This window comes from Podarcis erhardii (assembly GCF_964252035.2).
Source record: "Podarcis erhardii genome assembly, chromosome: 11".
NCBI classification, from domain to species: domain Eukaryota; kingdom Metazoa; phylum Chordata; class Lepidosauria; order Squamata; family Lacertidae; genus Podarcis; species Podarcis erhardii.
The window spans coordinates 2414481-2430387 of NC_138501.1; the positions used below are offsets into that span (position 1 = coordinate 2414481).

The 15907-nt window shown below is 41.5% G+C and overlaps 1 protein-coding gene across 1 annotated transcript; it reads left to right on the forward strand.

The window, feature by feature from the left end:
- The first annotated feature begins 1662 nt into the window (after positions 1-1662).
- On the forward strand, positions 1663-15653 carry ANXA1 (annexin A1). The gene is made up of 13 exons (XM_081881069.1): positions 1663-1813; positions 5072-5151; positions 6207-6300; positions 7436-7530; positions 8177-8290; positions 9937-10027; positions 11051-11130; positions 11239-11295; positions 12360-12453; positions 12763-12858; positions 13268-13326; positions 14278-14400; positions 15263-15653. Exons 2-13 carry the CDS (start codon positions 5086-5088, stop codon positions 15320-15322), a joined length of 1029 nt encoding a protein of 342 aa, XP_081737195.1. The 5' UTR covers positions 1663-1813; positions 5072-5085; the 3' UTR covers positions 15323-15653.
- The last annotated feature ends 254 nt before the right edge of the window (positions 15654-15907 follow it).

A 15907-nucleotide genomic window follows, 5' to 3' on the forward strand; every position in this document is an offset into this window, starting at 1 on the left:
GATAAATAAGGATTAAATTCCTGCTGTGCTACCTATGGAACATTCTCGTTGATGATCTAGAGAGGGGATTATTTAAAAAAAGTCATTCTAGTAAAAATGTTTCTCCCCTACCCATTAATCTGTCCAGTCTATTCATTCAGGTGTCCAGCATCTCACTTGTTTGCATTTGACTCTATGCCTGTGCTCACAACCCACACTGGCTGGATCTTTTCTAGAGGAAGGGCTGAATGAAGAACTTGGTGGTGGCTTAAGGGTAAAGGTAAAGGGACCCCTGACCATTAGGTCCAGTCATGGCCGAATCAGGTTGTGGCGCTCATCTCGCTTTATTGGCTGAGGGAGCCGGCGTACAGCTTCTGGGTCATGTGGCCAGCAGGACTAAGCCGCTTCTGGTGAACCAGAGCAGTGCACGGAAACACCGTTTACCTTTCCGCCGGAGTGGCACCTATTTATCTACTTGTACTTTGACATGCTTTGGAACGGCTAGGTTGGCAGGAGCAGGGACTGAGCAATGGGAGCTCACCCCGTCGCGGGGATTCGAACCGCTGACCTTCTGATCGGCAAGTCCTAGGCTCTGTGGTTTAACCCACAGCGCCACCCGCGTCCCAGGTGGTGGCTTACCAATCATCAATATTCTTCTTCATTTATGAAAATCATAATGGGTGGATGCCTTGAGCCAGCCATGCATGTAATAATAATAATAATAATAATAATAATAATTTTTATTTATACCCCGCCCTCCCCAGCCAAGGCCAGGCTCAGGGCGGCTTACAAGCAATAATAAAAACAAGTTGAATGATTACAACTTAAAAACAAAATTAAAACACAGCATTAAAATATTGAAACATTAAAATATTAAAATGTAGTCTCATCGCAGGAGGAGAAGGAAAAGAAAAAAGAAAGAGAGGGAGGGAATCAAATTGGCTCCAAGCCAAAGGCCAGGTGGAACAACTCTGTCTTACAGGCCCTGTGGAAAGAAATCAGATCCTGCAGGGCCCTGGTCTCATGAGGCAGAGCGTTCCACCAGGCTGGGGCCAGAGTTGAAAAGGCCCTGGCTCTGGTTGAGGCTAATCTAACTTCCTTAGGGCCTGGGACCACTAGGGTGTTGCTATTTATGGACCTTGAGGCTCTCCGTGGGGCAGACCGGGAGCTGTAGCAGCTGGTGGCTGTTTCTGAAGGAAGTTTCAGAAATGTGAACAAATTTTCAGATAAAAGCCAAAGGAATGTGCAGAGATGTTCATGATATTATGTACAGTGCAGGTCCATCCTGGAACAGGATGGTGTGAACCAGCCTATGGCAGAGTGTGCCTCCATATGGCATATTTCTGTGCTCATTTGGGTATATGAACCATTACAATAATGGCAGTCTACAAAGAAACTGCTTTTAACAGTACAAAAAAGAAACTGATTTTGACATGGCAATCCTAAACGGGTTACCAGTTTGAGTAATCTGTTAATTTTTGAACAGTTAAGAGTGTCTAATTTACAGCTTAATTGTTAATACCATTGACTTCAATGTCTCAGGATTCAGCCATCTCAGTTCTTCATCTGGTTCTAGCAGTTTCAGCATTAGCTCACTGATCTGTTTCTTCACTGCAGTGGACAGTTTGTTTCCAAAATGTTTGGGTGTGAGTTTTGCCTAGATTCTTAGCCTTCCCCCACCAAGCAACCAATCATTTGAGTTGTAGAAGTAAGCATTGGTTGCTAGGTGTGGCTTCCTGGTAGCTTTATAAAAACCACAAGTCGGCAGTCTGATTCTTCCAGTCTGTAGTTTTCCAGAGCAAAAAAGAGTCTTTCTGAGTTTGGAAATCGAAAGGTATGGCTTCTTCATTCCTTGATCTTTACTGCTTGTTAGTTGTAGAAATGTGTAACTTATGGGCTGACATCCTGTGCAAATTTACTTTCAGGTATTAAGTACTTATTTTCAACCAAATGTGCTTAGGAACAAGGCTGTAGTCTGTTTAAAAAAGTTGTTTGCTTGCTCTATATTTTTTTTTGGGGGGGGGATTGTGAAAAAGCAGCAATACTTCTAAAGCTGCCAATGCAGGGTTTTTTTTTAGTTTGTCTAAAACTAGCTCTTTTAGGACTGGCTTTTGTGTGGATGTGTGTGACCATGGAAAACTGAATTATTTTTAAGCACAAAAGAGTGAGTTAAGAGGGGGGAAATGTGACTTCCTTGTATGGAAACTTTTTTTGAAAAACATGCACCCTGTGGTTATGACGTTGCTTAACTGTTTTAATAACAGCCGAGTTGTCACTTCTTGCAAACATTACCTAGGTATGAAATTAAAATGTGAGCTCTCCTTCAAGAAAGAAGGCAGGGGAGCCGGTAATTAGTCTCTTTCCTTTTTTAAAATTGCAGACGGCTCCTCCTGAGGGTGTATGTATGAGTAAGAGCTGCAAAATCTCACCCCTAGTCTATTCATACTTTCCACAACTGCTTTCAAAAGAGGGTGGGGCTGTTTCTTTCTGCTTGGTAATTCTTTTGAGCCAAGGGACAAGTTTTTCAAGATTTTGATCCATTCTGGACATGAGGGGAAATTGCCTATGGGACATGAAATGCCAAAAATAGCTGTGTCCTTGTGAGAGTACTTTGATATACTTGATCTGGTGTATGCCTACAAGTGACATTAAACATCATATGATTTATTTCTTAGTAAACATGTTGGAATATGTTGCAAAAGAAGCTCTTTGAAATATACTTAGGCCTTTGCATCAGGTTACATTTTTGTAGACAAAGGATTATTCCTCTTGTTATGCAAGTATTGCATGTGAACTCTGGTTTTTTGCAACGATCCCCAAAATATGGCTTTGGAACTCTTGGCTTCATACATCTAACTAGCTGGATTTGTGTGTTAGCCAACCTTGCATTGAGGGCAGCTGTCTTGTATAAACTGCAAAGCATCTAGAGCAAATTCTAGCCTAGCTGGTGGCACAGGGGGCATCCAGACATGCAGAGCACTGCATTAGTTTTCCTGATTGCTAGCATTTCTGTTCCATTTTCTAACATTCCTTTCACATGGCCGTACTATGGAGCCATGGCTTTTTGACTGATATAGCAGCATGTTGAGCTAAATTTCAGTCACACCAGTGATTCCTCTATGATTCACTCATGAAAATAGCAGGAAAGACCTATATACTGGTGGTACATTGTCTAGCCCCACTTTATTCTCAGTTTTCTGGGTTAATGGGCTTGCAAATGGATTAACATGGAAATGAGTGCTGAGCTTCCACCATATTCCACTAGATTTCCAGAAGTGGCCTTTACTGTATGTGTTCTGCAGGGATGGCAACTTGAATAAAATATTGGGGGTGCCTAGCAAGATGTGACACATGCGCACCATTTGAATGGCAATGCTCATTAACTTTTAATATATATTTTTATTTTCAGTTTTCAAAATTTTACAAGTAAACACCTTGCAAACACATACATCCAGTACAATTGTATATATATGATTTCCCTCTCCCACTTTTGTGGTTTCTTTTCTAATTTAAAATTTTAACACTGCATTTTCCACTTTACTCCATTTTTAAGTTATTCTTCCTTTTCTCTTAATGATAATTTTAACTACTTGATTTAAGTTAACCCTACTAATGAACTTACTTGCATGCCAGAATTTTTCAGATGTTCCCCACGGCCCCAAGGAGTTGACTCCTGTGTTCTTGTGGAACATAACATGGAGATTAACACTGGGGAAATGGAATAAACTGTCGTGTGAAAACCACCACAGAGATGAGATATAAAAGGTTATTGGGTGGTACCTTCCTGGCCAGTCCCTGCAAACTTTGCAACACTGGAAAGCCCTCCAAGTAGGCCACTGGTGACAAACTTTCTAGCTGTCCTATTTTTGGAATTCAATGGGAAATTAGTCTTTCACAAAGTACCAAAATAAATAACACTAAAAGAAGGACTTTGCTGAAATAATATCTCAATGGAAGTGTGATTGAACCAATAAGATTAAAAGCATTGAATCTTGATTTCTTAACCTCTCAAATCTTATCTCAGCCCAACTTGGTGGTTCTGAGCCTGAGCTCCTCCTCTGTTGCATGAAGCTGAGGATTGTTTTACCACCCTATTACTGCCTCCCCAAACTCTAGTGATATGGTGTGTGTGTGCAAGAAATAAGAATATACTATGGGTTGTATCTGATTAAATCATGCCAGGACTATACCTAATTAAACCAATGGACTAACGGTGGTTATAACTAACTTTTGCCCATTGATTTCAATGGGCCTTCTCTGAATATGCCTTGTTTGTGTCCCTAATGACGATCCAGCTTGGGGATGGCCTTCTGGTGGCCCATGGGTCTCTTTTAGTGAACCCCTGGTTTCCTTCTGCCTCTCTCACTTCATCGTAGAAGTGGTGTGTGACTCATATGCTATGTTTGGGCTGGGCACTTCCTCTATGGAAGTAGCACTGCCAAGAAGGGATGGGGAAGAAGTTCAATTCAGTTTGTATTTAAAGGCAATCATACAAAATTCAGTGAACTAAAACACAGCCATCCTTCCAAATCCGCATTACTCTGAATTTTGCAAAGTAGTTCTTAGCTGTGTGATGTGTACAAAATTGCATGTACTGGAGTAAACTGTGCATATAAATGTATATATTAGTAAAAATAAAATACAAAACATGCATCATACTACAAAAAATGCTTTGCAAAAATGTGTATATTGGGCAAAAAAATCATGCTAAAAAATGTAACATTAGGAGAAATTCTCACCCAAATGCTGATGAATTTTCTAAACTGATGAATTTTCTAAACTGAGAACTGAACTTAAGATTGGAAAAATGAGAAATTGAGAGAAACAGAATTTGACCCCTCCACCTATCCCTTTGTGTCAATGCTAAAATCGGCATGTGAGATGCATATGTGATCTTTTTGACCTAGTCACCCTCCTCCCAGTATAGAATGAGAATGTCATAGTCTCATTTGCTTCAGAGGGCTGTTGGGAAACATTAATCTCTTTTCATGGCTTTCAGAAAGCCCTGACAATATAGATGATTATTAACCTTAGAAAACATGAAAAGAGACTGCTGTAACATTTCATTATAATCCTTGCTTTCTCCCTGCAGAACCTTGAAACAACATGGCTTTTGTGCAAGAGTTTCTGAAACAGGCCTGGTTTATTGAAAATGATGAACCACAATATGTGGTAAGATTTTTTTTTATGTGCATAAAAAAAGAAAAGTAGAAGACAGAGTTAATCACACGGGGTCTGCAACAAAATGTTCCAATGTGGAATATGCTGCTGTTCAGGATTCCTGCCAGCCAGCCATCTGTACCATTTTCCAGAATGCATTATCCGCACTCCCACTGCCAGCATCAGGCAGCCATTGCTCTATAGCCACTAAAGAATGCTCAGTCTTCATTGGGGTGTTTTTCCTTAAATATATTTTATCCTTTTGCAAACCTTGGGGTTTCCTTAAGTTTGCAAATACATCTCTCTTTGTGTGGATGATACCTTTTGGCCTGTGGGAGGATTTTCTTTCATAGTCAGAGAATGACTTTGTATTAGGGTGTCAACACAAATAGATTTCAGAACATGGGTGTGGCATGTCAAAGTGTCTTCCTATAAGAGCCCCAGTGTTATTAACAAGCACTATTGCTGCCTAAGCAAGAGCCCTTTCATGCGCTGTCCATCACTTGTTGGCCACACCCCCTTTGTCATGTCTTTGCCACCTTCTATGCATGGGAAGAGAGAAGACATCTGAAGGGAGAAGGTTGTATTGTGGATGTAGGTTCTTTGTACATGATCATGCTTCTACATTATGCAGGGAGCCTTCAGTTGTAGAGCAGGGTCTAAGTTTCAGGTCACTTTCCCCAGGCCATTTTTGAGCTTCTTTTTAATGGAAAATTAAAAAGCAACAGGCAACATGGGCTGCCATAAACCTGGATTTTCCCAGACATTTCACCGATTTCTGCCCAGACACTGCTAGAGACAGCAGTATTCAGTATATGTCCAGACATATGGCAGTGCTATCCTTGGTACTCATAATTGTCTCTTAGATCCAAGCCTTAATTCTCATTGAAAATGTAGGGGCAATATGTCAATGGAATAACTGTAGCATGCTATATATATATTATTTTGCATCTTTTGGTAATTTATACTTCAATTACCTGGTTCTAAATGCAATTCATCCTGAACCTCAGAGGATAGAAAATTAATGCAAATGTAAGTTTCTCATTCACTCCTTTTGTTTCATTTAGAAAAATACAAAAAGTGGCTCTGCAGTTCATGCTTATCCTAGCTTCAATCCATCTGCTGATGCTGCTGCCCTGGATAAGGCCATAACAGCTAAAGGTAAGATGGGCCTGTTCATCATGCAGGTGGAAGCAGTTTGAAACTGTCCTCCATTGACATGTCCCTAATATAGTGAGGACTACTGTTTTGAAGACCAGATTAGATCACCAGTCCTTTTTCCAAGGTTGTCAATAGAAACTGATTTTTCATCCAATTTGTTACCCCAGTCTTCTAAATTGTTCTGGTATGTCCATCATGGGATTCAAAGATCCTCCTTTATCTGGCTGGTATGTGTGAGGTTTTCCTACAAACTTTAGCCTCTGGCTGGATAGTCTCCAGTTCCAAAGTTTGGTGGAAAATTAGGGCTGAGTTGATTTCTTTCTTACAGTTAAAAAACCCCCAAATTTTCCTAATCCCGATCTGAATTGTTGGAGAATTTCAATCTTCACCTGGAGAATATTCAGCAAAATGGCCTACCCAATTTTGGCAAAAGTGTGCATTAAGTTTAAATATTGTTTCATCTTACACCAAAATTGCTGAATAATTCAATGGGTTTGACTTCCTATTTTTTCCAGTCTCCTCCTTTCTCTGCTGATTGTTGTTGGGAGGAAGAAAGTAACAGCTGATCAAGCCAACATTTCTCAGGAGAGGTTTCTGTGAAAAAACTTTTTAAAAATCATTTTTATTTGGTTTTACAAATACAAAGTTATAAAAATCCACATATATATCCATTCTGCCTCCTCCCTATTCCAATAATTTTCAGTGGAACCCCCTTCCACACATGGCTTCCCTACACTCAAATATCATTTTTTACTAACCTTAATGAAGAATTCTCCCCTTTAAATAGTCTGTAAACATTCTTTTAAAAATCTGTCATTATTTTCTCCTGGCTGCTGTTTCTTCCTCTTTTGCTTGACGCCACCCGATGAAGTGTTGTAAAGGGGCTGATTTCACAGCTCTGCATAGGACATCATATATAGCAACATGATTATAAAATGCAGGGCAAGTAAGGACAAAACATAAGTGAATGGCTTAAGAATGAGTAGTGAAAACCCATCTTTTCAGCACCGCTGAAAATGTTCATGAAAAAAGTGACATGGGCCAGTTATGGCTGAAACCTTATTTGTCTCTCAGTATTATATTTAGGAAAACACACAGTGATATGGCTTACAAATACTTCTTCTTTGCATTTCAGGAGTTGATGAAGCAACCATCATTGATATTTTGACCAAGCGAAACAATGGCCAACGCCAGCAGATCAAAGCTGCCTACCAGCAGTTAAAGGGAAAGGTACAGCTGCTAATAAAGGATCACCCTGAAGAACTATCTTGTATATACATGTTTGCATTTTGAAGATCATGATGCATTGTTTTAGAAAAAGGAATCAACATTTTAAAATCCTCATGGTTTTTGGTTGTTAGAATATAGGTTTGAAGAGGTGGATGTCAATGTGTCCCAGATTTGGCATGGGGGAGGGATATTGCCCCCCCCCCCCCGCACCATGGTTCTGATTTGAACGGAGGGCCTTTCCTTGACTTCTTTAAATTGTGTTCTTTTTAATAAAAAAAACTGAAAGGGATAATGCCATGCCACTTTCTAACCATAAATGAATGATAAATGAATCAGGAACAACTGAAGGCAGATTCCATCAGCACCCATGAGAATGGGGTATAGAGAGGAAGCTATGGCCAATTTCAAGTGGGGAAAAAAGGCTTTTCCTGAATGTGTGAGGTTTCTGTACATGGCAATGAGCCTGCTTAAGATGGCATTACAAGTTTAATAGACACAAGTATATGGAGTGTTTGACACTTGAACAATATTCTTCTTGGCAGAGAATGAATTGTTCTCAAAGAGGGGAAGGAGATTAGATATTTATTTTATAATCCAAATAACTCTTTAAATGGGTAGTTTACACTGATGTTGCTTTCGGTTACAGCCCCTGGAAGATGCTTTGAAAAAAGCACTTAAAAGCCAACTAGAAGATGTTGTCCTGGGTTTGCTGAAGACTCCAGCCCAGTTTGATGCTGATGAGCTCAGATACGCCATGAAGGTAGGTCTCTCTGCTGACTGGGATAAGCTGGGTCTTGTACCCAAGCAAGAGCTGGTCTTCAGCATTATTGAGTCAAAAACAAATCTAATAAATGTGTATAACCTCAAGTGTGAGAGTGGAGCAGGGCCAAGAAGCTCATTGGCTCCACTCATGTACAGGTCAGTTACAGGCAGAAATATTGTTGTGTAAACTGCATAGGTAGATTGTGGCTGACCATTTCTTCTTTCTGGTCTCTGTGGCTGTTGCCCAACCCTTCACCATGAGATTCCAGGGTGATTTTAAATAGTTTATAAATACAGTAGTAAAATGAGTTAGAACAAATTAAAGTCAAGAGAACAGGATGGGTCCTAAATATATACCTTTTACCTTTACCTTACATATAGTGCTTTTTCTGGGGGACGCAGGAGCAGTGGCAAAGCTGAATGCTCCGCTACTGGGGGTGGAGAGCAGGAGGGGGTGTGGTGCGCATCCTGGGGGCATGGCACGCTGCCCATCCCAGGGTGTGGTACACCACCCACAAGGGCATGACGTGTGTTCTGGGGGCATGATGCGCCGCCTGTGAGGGTGTGATGCCCGGAGTGGGGAGGGCACAGAGCGTGTCCGGGGGGCCGTTGCAACGGCACCCTACCAGAATAGTGGTGTTGGGGGCGGTCCGCACTCCTGTTCCTCCGCCAGTGCGCAGGGGTACGCATACCCCTAAACACTTTGTGAATCTAAGTTTGGCCTCATTGAGGAGCAATATTTCAATATGAGTAGGAAAATGAGAGTACCCTTAAACATTTTTTTCAAGAAAAAAAGCACTGCTTACATAGATGATAGATGATGATAGATAGATAGATAGATTAGATAGATAGATAGATGATAGATAGATATAGTCATAGCTTGGTTGCTGAACACATTGGAACTCGTATGTTTCGGCTCCCAAACATAAAAAACCAGAAGTGAGTGTTCTGGTTTTTGAATGATTTTGGGAAGCTGAACATCCGGTGTGGCTTCCAATTGGCTGCAGGACACTCCTGAAGCCAATTGGAAGCCGTGCCTTGGTTTTTGAAAGGTTCCGGGAGTCAAATGGACTCCCGGAATGCCTTCTCTTTGAGAAAGGTACAACTGTATACATGTACATATACATGTCCATGTGTATGCATCTCCAGTGCCAAAGTTCAGAGTATGGAAACTACAGAATGAAGGAGCCAGACTGATGTCTGGGGTGGTGGATTAAATAGCTTAGGGTCTACCACAGAGAATGTTCTGTTTTGGGCCAGCCCCACAAACTTCGGAGAGGCCCCCTCTCTGCCGATCCTACTGCCTGAGAGGGATTATAGGAAAGGCAGCAGTCTTTCAGATATTATATATTAGGTCCCATGGACTTTGGGTCACCAGATGACATTGAACTCAAATTTCCATCATCCCTGACCATTGGCTAAGCTGGCTGGGGATCAAGAGAGATGCAGCCCAACAACATATTGGCCCCCAAGGTTGAAGATTTTGTGGCCCCCAAGGTTGAACTCTTATTTTGTGAATGCACGACATGGCTGTGATTTTGACTGGATATACCACCTGTTCCTTTATTGTTCTGGGTCCTTTATGCACTTTTTAGATTAAAGTCATTTTAGAGGAATACATATTATTGATTTACTTCCATACAGGGTCTTGGAACTGATGAAGACATTTTAATCGAGATTATGGCATCAAGGAACAACAGAGAAATCAAGGAAGTCAGCAGAGCATATAATGAAGGTAATTTAGTGTTTGGGTTTGTCTGTTTAAACTCAATATAAAATGCTATGCAAGGAGGAGAATAGAATGCTCGGAGCTGCTTTCTTTGTCAATGTATCTTAAGAAAGAAAAATCAACTTCTTGCATTTTGTTCAGGATATAGAACTAAGAGCAATGCATGTATCTGGCCTTGTGCCATTCTTGGAACACAGAAAGCAATCTAACAATCCAGTGTTTCATCCACTGTGATTATGGCTTGTAGGGAACTAGACTATATGCTGAACTCTCTCTCCCCACTCAACCCTTCAGTTTTAAACTGTGAGGAAAAGCCGTTGAACAGCTACTAAGCTGCAAATGTTTGTCTACATGGATAACGTTCCACTAACTCTATAAAAATATGTGTGAAAATTATGCCACATCAACAAGAAAATAATGTCTGGGTATGCATCTGCTTCTGTAATTGGTGATATTGCCTTTCAAATGCCTTGTTGGAAGGATCATGTAGGCAAATCACACCTATTTACCCCTGTCCCTCTCTTCTTCTTGCCCCCCCTCCCCAGTCTCTCAAATGAAGGAAGCACTGGGACTCTTCACACACAATTTGCAGGTCCTCTTTGCAAAAAGACAGAAATAAAAACACATTGAGGCTGCGATTCTATGCAGTAGCAACTCATGTGGTGGAGGGAGCTGTGGGGCTGCCCTCCTGACTTACTGGCTACGCAGGTGTTGTGCTCGTGGGAGTTTTGAATTGGCTCATTCAAAAATGACCTCACTGTCATGCCACTCCAGCCTTTTCTGGTAAGTTTAGCAGTGCCAGGGGTGGGGGCTCCTAGGCTCTGCTCCACCACTGGACAAAGTGAGACATGTGTCTAAGCAAGCATGCATAGGATTGTGCTATAGGATTTCCAATGGAAATCTGTCATTGGGTGTAAAACGTAGCAGTCAGTTAACTATGGAATGAGAGAGTTATCTCACCACAATGAATATTTTGTTGTTAAAAATGGATTTCAAAGGTTTATTTTAATTGCTTTGTACTTTTTGCAGCTTATAAGAGGGATCTTACCAAAGACATTGTCTCAGATACATCTGGAGCCTTCCAGAAGGCTTTGGTTGCCCTAGCAAAGGTATGCACAATTTGATTTTTTGAGAACTAGAAGTTAATGTTTGTTTGCTGGTAGTAAGCCAGGATTATAGTCTGCAAAGTGGTAACAGGTGAACTCGATCTTTTGCAGGGTGACCGTGATGAAAACCCTCATGTGAATGAAGAGCTGGCCGATAATGATGCCCGGGTAAGAGCAGGCTTGTGTCTATTCTGAATGTCCTCCCCTCCATGCCCACAGAAGCACAAGCTTTTCCCTCTTGCCAAGGACTAATAAGAGCACCAGATCTATTTCATATTGCCAGAGCTCTGTTATCTATCCAGCCACTCCCCTCAAAGCCCCAAATAATTTATTAATTTTTCATTAATAAAATCTCAGGACTCACAAAGAGATGGTTCTAACGTAGGGTTGACATATTTCAAAAGGTGAAAATCTGGACACAAAAGTTGTTGAATTTTTTAGTTTTGCAAGATCTCAAAAATAAAAAATAAAAATGTTTTTGAGCTATTCTTAAGGGAGTTCACCAAAATCTACACTTCCAACATGGGTTGCGCTATGTCTGGATTTTCCTGGACATTAAAGCAATTTCCACCTGGACACTGTTTCTGACAGCCGAATCCTGGCAATGTCCAGGAAATTCTGGATGTATGGCAACCCTAGAATGTAACGGAAAGAACTAGGTTCCACATGATACCCCCCCCCCATTAAACAGTCCTCCCCCAAGTCTTGGAGGAAAGGCAGGGCTGGGCCTGACTGAGGCACGGGCCTGCGGTGATCTGATGTGAGGCAGCCCTGGGTCTCTTCCCTTCTGTGTAGCCTTTGTGCCCCAGGAGTTCATTCATTGGGGGGGGGGGAGAAGATTGTTCTAGGCCACATGCCATAAGTTTCTACCTGGGCACAGCATGGCTTAGTATTAGGTGCAAACAAGGGTAAGGGTGTTTGTGTGTGTGTGTGTGTGTGTGTGTGTGAGAGAGAGAGAGAGAGAGAGAGTGTGTGTGTTATACGAGTGGGGAAATGGTCAGCAAGGAAATAAGCAACTCCTTCCATTCCACCAGCTCTCAGCCATAGTGTATATGTGATTCTGTGGTTCACTTAACTGCAGGAATCCTAAGGTACTGTCAATTTACAGAATGGACAGAAAATCATTTGACCTGCAGATTGAATTCTGCTGTGCAGTTGTTTGCTTTTGACTGAATCGGATTATACACAATATTTTGGACTCCCACACTACATAATCTAATTTATTCCCACAGGCCTTGTATGAGGCTGGAGAAAGAAGAAAGGGGACTGATATTGATGCTTTCATTAATATCCTTACTGTAAGAAGCATGCCACACCTCCGAAGAGGTAGGTAGAAAGCCATTTAATCCTGTACTTCAGTCAAGAATTGCTTCAGCCACTTTAGTGTTCTGCGAGGACAAAGCATAACAGCAAAGTGCAAAATAGTGACCGCTTAAGGATAAACAGAGGAGCCCCCACAGCTTTGTTAATAAGTCTGCATTTCCACACTACAGTTGGCTGCTTCTAAAGTAACAAAAGCTGTTTTGAAAGAGTAACATAGGACATTGCGCTGTCAGTATTCACAGAACTTGCATGAAAATTGCATATCTCATGGCAAGCACAGCCTTACATTTCCCCTCACACCCTTGTTTTCAGTTTTCCAGAAATACACCAAGTACAGCAAGCATGACATGAACAAGGCTTTGGACCTGGAGCTGAAGGGAGACATTGAGAATTGCCTGACAGCAATTGGTATGTGACCCTGTTCCATAGTTAAAACTCTGTTTCTTAGTTCTGTCCCCCCTTATATAAAAAGTATTATTAGGCGAACAGTAGTGTGATCCTGTCTACTCAGAAGTAAGTCCAACTGAGCTCAGCCTGACTGTATATAGTAATTTGTGAAATTCACATTACTTGCCTAAAAAATTTCATGGAGGATGCAGTGGGTGTAGGTGTGCGGAGACTATTATTATTTATTTGCATTTACGTATCACCTTTCTGTCAAGGCACCTAAGGCTTGCAATTTGTGTTTAATTAACTCCCAATGGTGACTAAAGCCCATTGAGTTTGAAGTCTTCAGAATCTGTATCTGTTCTTCCCCCCATATCTGGTTTCTGTTATTTTGCTGTCATAAATAATCACAGTTCTGTTTGATTTCCAGTGAAATGTGCCACAAGCAAGCCAGCTTTCTTTGCGGAAAAGCTCCACTTGGCAATGAAGGTAAAATATACTTTAGTGGCAGAACTCTTGTTCTAAAGGGGTAGGCTAAAATCAGAGTCCCTAGGCAAGGAAGCCCAAGGTCTGGCCCTCTTTATGATGAAGGGGGTAATTTAATCAGTGGAGCATTCCCAATAGGACCGGCCCAATATAATATAATATATTACTTAGGCAAGTAATGTGTATGTATGTGTGTGTGTGTGTGTGTGTGTGTACATTTTTTTATGTATCCCCGCACCCTGAGAATATTGATCAAAATAGTCCCCCTCCCAGTTTCTGACATGTGAATCAAGTTGACAATTTCTGGAACAGCTGTGGCTCCAGTCCTAGTTGAGCTGAAATTTATCAAAGAGAACAAGAAATTATTGGTGATCCTGGGCCTGTTGTGGAATTCTACTACTTCCAGAGAACATTTGGTGAATCTCTCCCACCCCAATTTTAGCGCTAGCATGTGGGGAGCTCTGAAATGGGGCTTGGGGGGATGCGGGTGGGGTGCCAATAGTTTATTCAAAGGATATGGTCAAAGGACATTATTCACTGCAGAGAAGCAAATGTTATTGCACCTTCACTTTAAAAACTGATGTTACAATGTGTTCATAACACCATTTTGAAAAATAAATATGCAGGAACATTTGTTTGCCTGCAGTGAATGCCCATGAAATATCCTTTATCCTTTTAAGAGCTGCTGTGATAGAACCAGGAAAGTCTGGCGAGCAGACTACAATCAAAATGCCAACTACAATCAAAATGCCTATATTAAAGTTTTATTTATTTAATTACATTTATATTCCTCTTTTCACCCTGTCATGGAACACTGGGAGGCATACATGTGACTCCCAGGCAGTAACCCATCCATGCACTGACCAGCTACTTGTTTAGCCTTAGGATGGTGCTGGCCTCCTCTGCCAACAGACTACAGTATATAGTGAATTTACTTCCATTTATTTTTAACAGGGTTCTGGAACACGCCACAGAACTCTGAATAGGATCATGGTGTCACGTTCTGAGATTGACATGAATGAGATCAAAGGATTTTACAAGTCAATGTATGGCAAATCCCTCTGCCAGGCCATCTTGGTATGTAACTTTTAAAAAGTGCAGTAAACTTAAATTGCACTAAACTTGATTGAGTGGCTAAAGAGTTAGGTCTGGAGCTCTGACAGGTTGGCTTGCAAATGTAGATCCTGACTTGTTTATGTATATATATTTATCTATTCCTGTTGACAAACTACTTTTGGGGCTTCCAAACAATTATGTAGCATCAAGGCTGCAATCTAGGCACATTTATCTAGAAGTCCCATTGAACTCAGTGGGACTTGCTTCTGGATAGATGCACACAGGGTTTTGCTGTAAGACTCCCTTCAGTGTCACACAACTGCATCTTGTAGGTATGCACTGCATTCTGAGTAGCCCTGTTTAAGAAACCTAGCAGTCCTTCCTTCTTAGCTGTTACTGGCTGGACTACAATAGGATTTTCACAGCTTGGGTACAGTCTCTCAACATAGCTCCAGAATCTCCACACCCCCACCAAACTTGGGAGAATATTCCATTGCTTTCAGTGGAGCAGCATTAGCAATGATGTATGTTCAGTGCCATGAACTCCGGGATGAGCCAGGACACTTTCCTCTTTGTGAAGCTGCCATCAGCCCCATGGAAACAAGCCCTCTTCGGCCATTTGTTTGTTCACATTATTGAGGTCAGCCCTCCATCAGCATCCCTGCTGTCCTCCATGAGTTGAAGAGGGGCCACTTGTAGCAGGGCTCTTCCTCTACTCATGTAGCCTCCTTGTGATGTTCTGGATCTAAAACATCACATGAAGAGGTCAGAGGGGGGAGGTATTGTGTGAGCATAGCAGGAAAGGTCTTCTTATTACGTCTAGCAGTAGTAGACTGTTTTCTTGGTCACATAACATGATTCTTCTTTGTTCTTCCACATGTAGGATGAAACAAAAGGTGATTATGAAAGTATTCTGGTGGCTTTGTGTGGTGGTGACAACTGAGCTCCGTATCTTTTGGATACTCTCCAGCCTCTGCCTTGAGGATATCATTCCTTTTAAACTCCAACTGTTAAATATATGTGTACGTAATGAAGGCACTTAGAGTAATAGCCAAGTTAGACTATTGTTCAGTCTTGATACCTTGAAAAACTGTAGCCTGGAAAAATACTCTTTGTTGCTCTTAATTTCTGAGGCATTATCATCTTTTTTAATATTTATCCTAAGCCAAAGAACAGCTATGTTTGCTTTTACATACCTAGTCAATGTAAAAGGTAAAGAAAGTGCCTGAACAGGCCTAAGTAACATTCCAAATAAAATTAACCTGTGATATACATTGTCGGGCTTTGGTCTGTTGTGTTTTCTTTAAGCATCCTTCTAGCATTTAGTCCAAGGGAAGAGGGCTCCACATAAGGGCTGTTGAGTGGAGCTGTGATGCTGGCCCTGCCCCTGGGACACCCACCCCTTGGTGCAGGGGCTGGCAAGGTGCTCAAGCATGCGGAGTTGCTTATGCCTTGGGCTTTTACTAAGCAAAGACTCCCAAGGCAGGAATGGAGCCCTCAGCGTTGCCCCATTGCAACAGTCACTGAG

Excerpts from the sequence above, each read along its gene's own strand:
- ANXA1 (XM_081881069.1), top strand. The coding sequence starts at position 5,086 with ATGGCTTTTGTGCAAGAGTTTCTGAAACAGGCCTGGTTTATTGAAAAT. Across the intron at positions 11,296-12,359 it reads TGGCCGATAATGATGCCCGG|GCCTTGTATGAGGCTGGAGA; the intron begins GTAAGAGCAGGC and ends TTATTCCCACAG. Across the intron at positions 12,859-13,267 it reads GAATTGCCTGACAGCAATTG|TGAAATGTGCCACAAGCAAG; the intron begins GTATGTGACCCT and ends TTTGATTTCCAG.